The 11,192-nt window shown below is 54.3% G+C and overlaps 2 protein-coding genes across 2 annotated transcripts; both read left to right on the forward strand.

The window, feature by feature from the left end:
* Positions 1-1,816, forward strand: B0I36DRAFT_426962 (mitochondrial carrier domain-containing protein). The gene is made up of 2 exons (XM_046162411.1): positions 1-689; positions 767-1,816. The coding sequence occupies exons 1-2, from the start codon at positions 461-463 to the stop codon at positions 1,492-1,494; spliced, it is 957 nt and encodes a 318-aa protein (XP_046018592.1). The 5' UTR covers positions 1-460; the 3' UTR covers positions 1,495-1,816.
* A 6,428-nt stretch (positions 1,817-8,244) lies between these two features.
* On the forward strand, positions 8,245-9,308 carry B0I36DRAFT_426963 (uncharacterized protein; the record flags this gene model as incomplete). Its single annotated transcript, XM_046162412.1, has 2 exons — positions 8,245-8,565; positions 9,238-9,308. Exons 1-2 carry the CDS (start codon positions 8,331-8,333, stop codon positions 9,306-9,308), a joined length of 306 nt encoding a protein of 101 aa, XP_046018593.1. The 5' UTR covers positions 8,245-8,330.
* Positions 9,309-11,192: the final 1,884 nt, after the last annotated feature.

Consider the following 11,192-nt stretch of genomic DNA (forward strand, 5'->3'; position numbering starts at 1 on the left):
AGTCAGCAGGCTACAGCCTGCGGCCGAGGTCATGTCTGGTGTGGTTGCACCCTTGCATCGTGCCTGCCACGGGAGCAGCGCACAGCGGCGGGCTGCTCCTGCCCGTATGTACACGTCCCGTAAGCCGCCCCATTTGTTTGTGGCCCCCTCCATTCACGGTGTGGGAGCAACCCCTGGGGGTCCACGTCGGTCGCCGAGGACTGCGGCTAGAGCACCACCCTCAACCGCCCACCAGCTCCCTGCTAGTGCGCCGTGAGCTCTCCCCAAGCTCGCCAGCGCATCCCCATATCCCACAGCCTTCCTGCCCGCCTCCGTGTTCCTTCTTCTCTTCTCTCCTCCCTCTCCCCAATCCGACTCCTCACGTCAGTCCCGCTCTCAAAAAGCTCCCCTCTCCCCTCCACGCGACGAAGCACACGATTGCCTTGGTCAGGCCCCCTTCATCCAGACGCCCATCCACAGCATGTCCGCCACCACGGGTATCCCCACCGCTCCGGCGGATGTCGCCGCCAAGCTCGAGAAGAAGCCCGTCAAGTTCTCAAACCTCCTTCTCGGTGCCGGTCTCAACCTCTTCGAGGTCACCACCCTCGGCCAGCCCCTCGAGGTCACAAAGACCACCATGAGCGCAAACCGTGGCGAGTCCATGGCCGGTGCCCTCCGTATCATCTGGAACCGCGGTGGAGTCTTCGGATGTGAGTCCCTTTTTCCACCAAGAAAACTGACAAGACAAGCGGCACAATGCTGACTATTCTCCTCTCTCTCTCCCCAGTCTACCAAGGTCTGATCCCCTGGGCCTGGATCGAAGCCTCGACCAAGGGCGCCGTGCTGCTCTTCGTCGCATCCGAGGCCGAGTACTACGCTCGCGCCGCTGGTGCCTCCGACTTTGGTGGAGGCATCATCGGAGGAATCACTGGTGGTGTCGCCCAGGCGTATGCCACCATGGGTTTCTGCACCTGCATGAAGACGGTAGAAATCACCCAGCACAAGCAGGCTGCCGCCGGCGTCAAGCCCCAGTCCACCTTTGCCACCTTTGCCGACATCTACCGCAAGGAAGGCATCAGGGGCATCAACAAGGGTGTCAACGCCGTTGCGATCCGCCAGATGACCAACTGGGGTTCCCGCTTCGGTTTGTCCCGTCTTGCCGAGGACGGAATCCGCAATGTCACCAACAAGAAGGCTGGCGAGAAGCTCTCCGTCCCCGAGAAGATCCTTGCTTCTGCCCTCGGCGGTGGTCTCTCGGCTTGGAACCAGCCCATCGAGGTCATCCGCGTCGAGATGCAGAGCAAGAAGGAGGACCCCAACCGCCCCAAGAAGATGACCGTCGGCAACACCGCCAAGTACATCTACGAGAGCAACGGCCTCAAGGGTCTCTACCGTGGTGTCATGCCCCGCATCGGTCTCGGTGTCTGGCAGACCATTTGCATGGTTGCCATGGGTGACATGGCCAAGTCCTACATTGAGAAGCTCACTGGCGACAAGGTCACTGCCAAGCACTAAAGCCCAGGGGTAGTCTGGGCCGCAGTTTCCTGCTGGAACGCACGAGGCTGTAGCCGTCACTGGTTGTTCTGGTGGTTCTGGGTGCGTCTTTTCCTTAGGCCCGCAAGCTGGCGGGCGTGGTGCATTACTTTTTCAAGCTAGCACGGTACCTACTGGGCACGGGTTTGGTTGCTTCTGTGGTTTTCAGCACGGTTCAGTCTGGTCAGTCAATCGCTGGCTTTGAGTAGAATTTATCTTGATCTGCGGATATCAGACATTGTTTCCAGCCTTGCAGTACCTTTAAGACAATATACATGATAATCAGTGGTCGCTGATGCGATTCAACAGCCTCGGGGCTTGATTGCTCCAACGGATAATGCATTGTGACCCCCTTCTTGAAAGTCTTGCCCCGCGAAGGTTCAGCCCAACCCAACCCTGTCCGGCGACGTCGGTCCGCAAACATGACTAGTCGCGAGGCTATCGGCGGCCTTGTCCCCGTTTGTGTGTGGTTGCTTCTCATTGGGCAGAGCCGGAGACCTCGGGCAACTACCGAATATCAGGTTGCTTCCACCCAGGCAGGGTGCCTTACATTCAGTGCAGTAGGTCGGTGAACTTCCGTCGGCGAACTTCCGCGTGGTGATCAATATGTAAGTCGTGCCGTGCATTTGAAATCGTTGGGGACTTGGATATTGTGCCTTGATGAATGTTTGATGGACGGGGGTGCTGGATTACCCATGCTGATTTGATGGCAGTCGGTTCATTTTTGGCCAGAGCTTTACAATCAATAATCGTTTCTTAACTTGCCATTAAGAGAGCGAGAGAGAAGGGGGGGAGGGAGGGAAGGAGCATGGAGACGAATTGACGATGTTTATGGTGACGCGCCGGACCTTTTCCGGTGTTGTGCGTTGTTGTTGTTGTTGTATCGAGAGACGCGCATCGTGGTGTTGTTGCGTAGGCAGGGCAGTGGCTTTGTCGGCTGACGCAAGAAGACTCGAAGGGGAGATCGTTTGGTAGTGATAAACCTCTCGCCCGTGGTGAGGTGGCAAGCTTTGATTGAGGGAAGCAGCGCGACGCGGGCTTTCGTGAGTCTGTGTGTTCTGGCGTAAGTTGATACAGCTGCTTTTCAATTTGTATTTGTTGGATTAGGGTGATGGGGGATTGGGGCCGCGAATCATCTTTTACAAGTAACTGCTGGTATCAAAAAGCTGTCTGTGGGTTCGTCCGTAAGAGGTGGTAAGAATGTCGGGGATATATGTACTGACTGTCCAAGCGGGAGTTATTGAGAATTGTATTGGGGATAGGCTTCAACCCGGGCTGTCGCCTGAATTGGAAGACGCAAGCTTCTGGAAGGAGGGTGCGGTGATGTTCTGGAGTGTCACGGGGAAGATTTAATGCCAAAAAGCTTGGGGCGCATCGGCATCAATACAAATGCGCCGGCAGTGAGAGCTTCGGCTCTTAAGTTGCAAACCACTCTGCAAAGGCTGCAGCATCCGGAACATTTTGTGGATGAATTACGATGCTACGACGACGAATCCCAGACCGACGCAGTACATTGGGTTCTCTTGTGACGTTGTCGTAAGCTTGGAAGACCAAGCTTGGAAGACCTCTGCGAGTCCCACGAGCTCGGTTTCATACTTGAACTCTGGCACAAGCCACCGTGAGAACCTCTTCACAAGCAGCCTTCAAGTGATTCTGGTAAAGCACGACTGTGAGGCTTCACGTGGCCTTCAGTTCCGTGGCGAAAATAGTTTTGAGTCTACTCGTTATCGAATAATTAACAGTGAATAAAAGCCCATTGTAAGTTAACTCGTATAATATGTCAGGCTTGAAGGTTTACAACCCCCCCAGACCCTCTCTCCTGAACCATATGAGATGAAAACCGGCCAAAGTACATGGCAAGTGCCTATGCCACACTGGATCAAAGGTTTCCTTGGTGCGTCCGAGCCCAAGAAAAGAACCCCCTTCGACTTATGCCTTTACCTCGGATCTACGTTCACTTATGTATATTTTCAGGGCGTCAAATCAACACGTCAATATTCCCATATATGACTGAATTCACCCAATGGCCTGCTTATTTCATACTTCCAAGCCGGGAACGATCTCGCCATATATGTGCTAGTGATTACGCCATGCGCGTAGAGTCAAGCCTTAAATGACACTTTCTTCGGGCAGTGAATTCCATCTGGCGACAGTATTCTGGTCCTTGTGGTCGACGAGTCACTAAAATGTGCTTTATCGTGCCCCGACATCGAGTTCCTGCCCGAAACATGGCAGCTCTCCTTCACAGAGTAGGAATGCCAGTCGATCCGAGTCGTCCTGCTAGGTTATCTAGTGCAGTGAATGCGAGGTTCTCAGCTCATAGGGCGACTTAAAGCGTCCTTTGTTTGTCTATCAACCAAGGATATATATGGTCCGATTTTAGCAGTCCTGCTGAACCAAATCAGCTGATATTCGACTTCGGTGTCCTGAGTTCGCTTCTCTACCGTCCAGGGGCCACTGCTGCCCGTGCGGATCTCGGATATCAGGAGCGCTCTGGGACATTTCTGGCTTGAGGTCCTGAAACAACGAACAGCGACTCCTTAACAACATACATAGAGATCAAGCCTGGTCTTTTCCACCATGGCAGGCCTTTGTAGACTTTTCCAAGCCGAGCCACTTTGTCCGTGAGCTGATAGCATTAACATTCACGAAAGCCACCATGTCAGCACCGTGTTTCCGGCTAGGACGGGAACTTCTCCCAGTCAATGCCTCTTTGGTACCTTATGGAGCTAAATTGTTACATTGAATCCAGGTATCTAATAACCTGACAAGAGTGAAAGGTCAATGTGCCGAAGTGTGATCTCTCGGCTGGTGGCCCAAAACGAGACACTTGTCGCAGGAACGTATAGCTGTAGTCGAATCGGCCCATGCACACAGAGAAACAGTTTACCACGATTCCGATGCGTATTGGTATTATCCCCTTGGCAATCATTCCATTTGTCTGTTTTCAGAGATTTTAGCAATAAACGTGGCCTCCAGACATTTACACAGTAACAAGCACCGTAGTCCGTCATGATTGCAAAAGTTCTTGTCTCCATTTTCGAGCCCGTGTAGTTGGTTGACAATTCATCCCGAAATATTTACTAGCATGAAACAGCAACTGCCTCAAAAAATAAAAAATAAAAATAAGCTCCGAACAAGCTCTCGCATGTGCCGCAGGAGCTAGTGCGCGATGTGACCCTCCCCATCCGCCTACCCCAACCTCGTGGCCAACAAAGAAGTTTCGAAACATTGCCCAGCCTTCGTCGTTTCATGTTGGCCACTAGCCTCACCCACGACGCCATGACATCACAAAAGTCGCGCGTTGCTGTGCAGAAGGACCCTGAAGGGGTCCAGACAAGTAGAGGCAAGTTTCTGAAAAAGCTGGTGAGCTGGAAGCGAAACAGAATCCCGTGTATCAGAGTAGCAGTCTGAGAAAACGATACGTCGCTGAGGGTGGGTGGTGGGGAGGACCAGGCCATGTACTTCCACTGTGATGATGAATGGCGGCGTGCAGCATAGGACCCCAACAGAAGAAGCAGCCCGCGAAAGAGAGCATGTCCGTCAAAGGGAAGCTCCGGGAACAAAGCTGCCGTGGCATACTCTTCACGTACATCTTTGCGCTACGCTCCCCCGGCCAGCGCAGGGCTCCTCGTTGGGCGGAACCACAATCGCACGTCTGACTGTCTGTCTGCTTCGTGTGCGCGTGTGCGCACGGACACACAGAGAGATCATTGCGACGTCGAAAACAGCGCCTTTACATCACCACGATCTCCGTGTCGGCATTTGCAAGCTCACCAATACCGCACATAGGGCACAGTACCAAGACGCTAATACCAGGCACGTGGGGGGGGATACTGTAAGTCCCCCAGTGGAATTTGTGGCCCGGGGAAAGGGGGATAACGGGGGATGGATGAACAGCACAAAGAAGAGAGGCAGATAGTGTTTGCCGGTCATTACTACTGCATTGCTCGACCTGTCAGGACTCAATCCGCGAAAACGCCAAGACAAGAGAATGGAAGATCGATATTTCAGTTGTGCTCGTGGACTTTGGTTGGGGGGAGGAGGCGTCCTAACCACCAAAGCGGGTGCGTGCGCGCCAAGGGCCAAGAAAAGCTGGTGCTCTCGGTAGTTCAAGTAGCGCGGCGCGGCAACACTGCCGATCCTGTCAAATATATTGGCTCTTTTTCACAGCCACGACGACGACGACGAGATGAGGACTGATTCGTAGATGAAGAAAAGGTCGTCATGCTGCTCGCGAGATTGCGCGTGGGGGTGTGAATAAGGGTGAAATGGCCCCATCATATGGAGCGGTAGATACCAAAGTGAGAACGTTGTGACAAAGGCTGGGAGTATGCAGTCAGATTGTCATGGTGACCGTGCCGTGGAATTCGCCGTCTGCCAAATTTACAGCATTCGGTATTATGCAAAAGAGAGAGCGATGAAATTCACAATTGCCAATTAGTTGGCATTCAGAGGTTTTGGTTGTAAAATAAGATGAAATGAAAATATCAAAGAATATTGTAAAATGAAATGTAAAGTCAAATATGTTGCATCCCAGCCAAAAGGTCTCTACAGAATGTTTTAAGCAAACATCAATTTACAATTCACCACCATAGATAGCAGCAGCAGCATCAGCAACATCATCTAGCTCCTACTACAGCCACCGCCAGGAGGGCTGGAGAATAAGGTGCAGGCTTACTACGACGTTGCGCATCGCGCGATCCTTCAACGACGCCAGTGTGCTGATCGCCCAACGAGGCATCAACCAGGGAACTCTTCACCCTCTCAAAGTAGCACAGAGAGGGACGTAGGATCCTGGTCTGCCTGCGTCCTCGTAGGCGCGGGAGAGCCAGCCACCGTGACCGCATCCTGAATGCGCCTTGCGCCGCCAAGTGTGCGTGGCATGCATCCTCCTTTGCACGCGAAATCTCCCTCTGCAATCCTGCCAACATGCCCGGCAAGAAGCCAAGCCACGAGACTATCGACCGACATGCGCACGCAAAGAGCTCTTCTCTTATACCACCGGGCCACAATGTCACGAACGCTCCTTACCTAGGCACTCGGAGACCCGGGAAATAGGTAAACAAACAAGCACGACTGGCGTTCTCCAATTTCCAGTTGGAGGAATCCGGATGTCTTAGACAAAACACCGTCAGCCAAGTCACGAACCACCCCCGCGTTCCGCTCGCCGAACCTGCACTGAAGAAAACGACGACAAGACTGTAAGACATAGCCTCATTTTGTTTTTTTACGGCGTGAACTGTCATTCCCCTTGACCCCGTCGGCTTGGCGCCAAAGTGAGCTCGGTGGCCCAGCATCGGTCCAGGTCTTGAAGTGAAGCTGGAGAGAGCTCAGCACTATCGTGCCGCTCACTGGTTGGCATACCTTGGAGATGTACCAACCAGCACGCACTATTCGATACCGCCTCTGCTGCTGCTGCTATTATTGTGAAGGTACTTTCTGTTGCGCACGAGTTCTGAATCCCTCGCATGTGCACACAGATGTGCACCTGCCAAGGCACACACAGTTGCACTGCGCACTGGGAATGCCAGGGATTTCCGGGAGTCCAGCACGCCACAACCAGCCAGTGAGTGCTCCCGATCGATCCCGGCCCACACACGCAGCGCACACACACAGTACGGACAACTCAGCGACGCTGCGAACGAGGTGTATGAAACTCGACAGAAAGCTTGGGGGCACAAAAAAGCTTTCAAGAGATGCAAAGCTTAGCCTCTAACGGGCGATCCGCTTGGCCGCAAGCAAGCAAGCAAGCATGCAAGTGCCGCAAGGCCCCAAAAGTTCTTACACACCCTTCTCACGGCAATATAGAGAGACAGAGAAGCAAGGACCTCGGTGTTTTAGTTTTGGTCGTGCCCTTGCGCTGTGCCGACAGATGCGATCGCGCGCAGAAGGATCTTTGAAACTGACTCGGGTGCCGGCCGTAAACGTTGTTGGCGAGCCTCAGGACCAAAACTTTTGCCCCCAGTCACAACTCATGTCTTATCCTGACTGGTCAATTGGTCGATCGGAGACGGGGCGCACCCTCGAGACTGTAGCGTTGCATCATAATCCGCCGGGGTTGTCGGAACCGGGGGGCCCAAGGGGGAAGAAAGAAAAGCCAAGGCGGCGGCTAAGGTACAAGGGACCTGGCCCATCCCACGCGCTGCTTGCTTATTGTCGTTGTGCCGTTGTGTAGCTTGGTGGTTATGAAGGGGCAGGGACAAGCCAGCCCCAGACGATAGCCAGTTCGTGACCATTGCCCGGCCTGAGCCAGGCTGGGTTCTCTTCCTGGGGCTTCATTTCCCACGGCTTCTTTTGGCTGGCTGGCTGGCTGGCTGACGGCGGACCTGAGGCTGATCGGCGCAGTGCTGGCCGATTATTGCCAGCTTGCTATCGCCCACTGCCACGTCGCCTCGAGCTCTGCTGTTGCTTGGCCGGGCCACTGGGTGCGTTGCGCTGGAGCCACAATTCGGCCGAATTGCGATATTCTCAGGACCTCGTGTGCCCGGATCCTCCACAGCCCAGGAGCGGGAAGCGCTCTGGTGCCGAGATGAGATGGGGCCAGCAGCAAGTGGCCAGGCCGGGCTGGAGAAGGTCGATGCAATGCGTGCCTGGATACAAGCAATGACAAAGCATGCCTCTTCTGGACACGGCGGCCAAAACAACAATAACAACAATAACAACAATAACAACAATAACAACAATAACAACAATAACAACAATAACAACAATAACAACAATAACAACAATAACAACAACAACAACAACAACAACAACAACAACAATAACAACGAGATCCGCCATAACAAAAGGAGATTTGGCCAAATTATTGCGATATGCGGATGGGGCGTCCCCTTGGCCCCCCCACACGGCCAGCTTTTTGCGTCTCCGCCTGCGTTCGCAGCGTGTCCCCTGACCAAATTTCGTCCACTGTGCGAGCAAAGTCCCCCGGCGACCCAGAGAGTGCCCAGGTGGATCGCAGGCTGGCTGGCGTGAGGCTTGTCCCCATTCCTCTCGCCGCCATTGGCCAGTGGCGTCGTGGGCCATCTCATCGACCTCCCGAATATGCAGGTACCGACGTGTCCGCCCTGGCTGCTGCAATCACACCTGACGGGCAGGCTCCGTTTATAAGCTGGCGCCCGGGTTTCGGCACACACAACAGTAAAGCCCGAATTGGCACCGCCGAAGTCGCGATTCCCGGCTGTAGTTGTCGCGACGGATGGGAAGGGCAGGGGAAGGCACAGGCACTTCTTCCACGATCAGGCACACGCCTTTTGCTTGACGCAGTATACCGCAAAACCCAGCACCTCGCTCGATCCAGCATCAAGCTCTCCAGGTATGGGGGCAGTGCGTGATTACTGAATGCGCTCCCGGTGCTGTGCAACGTATCAAGGCGGATCCTGGGGTCTCGGCATGCAGCACAAGGCGTGCTTGGCGAATTGCGCTGGGCCTATCGCATTGGACACGGTATCGTCGTGCATGCCAGGGACCTCCTCCCCACAATGTTCGTGGTCCCAATGTCGTTATCGTCCATCAAAAGTGCGGAGTATGCAACCAGCCACGGACCAGGTTGCAGCTGATGGGTGCTTGTGTTATAGCTGAGCATAGCCATCTGGCCCGCAGACTGACACAGGTGGCAGTACCCATCGGCAATCTGTGCCTGTGAATCTGGTTCATGCCCAGGGGAAATCGTGATTGCTGGGCAAGAGTTGCGAAATTGGGTCGTTAACACGCGACTTATAGATCCAAGTCCCCAGCCCTCCCTGATCCTTGATCGCGGAAAGCCTTTCTCAGATATGCCGGACACTGAATAATGATCTGCATATTCTTGGTGAACCAAACGGTTGTTCGACAGGATGAAGTACACTCTATTCCAGAGAATGGCAGCGTGCCGCATAACCACGAGCTGGAGGCTGCAAGCAGCTCCCTGTGAGCAACTGCCGGCGAGCCTAGTCACGTCTCATATCGAGCGGGTCGCCGTCGTGGTTCAGGTCGAACAGGCGGCGTTGTACAAGCGTCTACTTTCTACGTCATGCCCCTCGTAGCTTCCGGAGGTCTGTTTCATGGTGTAGGGCCGGACTACGACATCTTTTCCTCGTGGGGTCAAAGTCTTCACATGTTCACGACTCGGGCGTAGTCTGTACACCGACACTTGAGTTGTACATCGAACTAAGAGCGTGAAAGCAATAGTTCCGAGCAGGGGCTCTTTGCAGTCGTCCAACATGGTCCCCGGGCGGTGATACTGAACAAGTGCGCGAATATTGTCCGAATCACCGAACGGCCCGCGCCGGAAGACTAGTTGCTGGTTGAAGCCGGCGGTATAGGTATCCCGAACTCCTGGCAGGGACTCCTCGATGCGCCCTGATCCTTGCCGGTCTCGCTTGTGCAATAATTAACTCATGGACGAGAAAGTCAGGGTCCATCCCGCCAGGGCCTTCTGAGCCGCATCAAAGACTTCCCTAAAACCGCTGAAAAGACCCCGGACTCAAGCTAAGTTTCGGCATAGGCTGTACAATTGAGCAACCGGAGATGACGTTACAAGCGCGGAGGGATACCGGCGCTAGTGTTCCGTGTCCAGCCATCTTAGTCCATGCTGGTGTTTGGCGAAGCTCCCATGTGGATTGTGCTTTGATCCTGAGGTGGCACGGCGTCCTGGGCTCACGAGAGCGCGGCGTCTCTTGTGCATCGACCGCGCAGAAAGTCTCTGAGTGGGGAAATCTCGGTTCCATTGATGGACAGCTGCGATCGTTGAAGAGCCGTACCGCCCCCTGGCTACTGGGATACGTCTTGGATGTCGTGACACATCCGAGACAGACGTCTGAACCAGAAGACTCGTTCAGTCCTCTTGGGCGCTGTGTCAAGGGTTCACCAGACATTTGACGAGCTTTACACCAATTGCGAGGCGTTTCTATTCACATTCTCAATCGTTTGTTGGCTATGGCAGAAGCGGCCAAGCTTCCGTTTCATGTCAAACACAAGTGCTGTCACGGATGCGACTCCGCTGGCGCTAGTTTGAGTGGTCAGCCTCCGGTGATGCTACCTCAAGCCCCGGCACTGGCACAGTCAATCTTGGTTGAGCGTCGCCGATCTGCGTACATGCACGCAGGCAGATTTCTTTGTGAGGCAATTCGCGGCATCAGGGCGCACCAGTTTTGGCAGGGTTATAGCATGACGATGGCGTTTGCAAGGCCCCAAATCCTTACACATTTTGCAGTAAGTTCATGCCCTGGGCGTCTCGGCTTGTCAAGCAGAGCGCGAGCGGTGGCCATATCGCGAATCACGGGCTCGAGCACTACCGGGAACAAAAGCCCTGTGGCATCATTGGACCGCGCCGAACGAAGGGAAGGGCCGAAGAACGACAAGCCGACGAGCTTTGCTAGATCCGCAGTGGGGCGGGATTATCTCTCTTGGGAACTCTAGGTTGTCCAGTAGAATGCGCTGGAATAGAGCATTTCCCAAAGACACCAAAACAGCTTCTGGAAACTTGCCCGAAAGAATGGCTACAATTCTGCTCAATGCCGTGCCGACCTAAGGGCCATGTTGTAGGCAAGACAGTGCAGGATGTGTCAAGCGGGCCACAGAAAACTGTCGTATGCTTGCTTGCGCTCTGAATTCTTGCAAGAAGAGGCTGATGTCTTGCCGAGTCATGAACATCCCAGAGCAGTGCTTTCGCGGGCTTGCCGCCGGTACGGAGTCGC

Source organism: Microdochium trichocladiopsis, assembly GCF_020744255.1.
Source record: "Microdochium trichocladiopsis strain MPI-CAGE-CH-0230 chromosome Unknown B0I36scaffold_1, whole genome shotgun sequence".
In the NCBI taxonomy this organism is placed as follows: Eukaryota; Fungi; Ascomycota; class Sordariomycetes; order Xylariales; family Microdochiaceae; genus Microdochium; species Microdochium trichocladiopsis.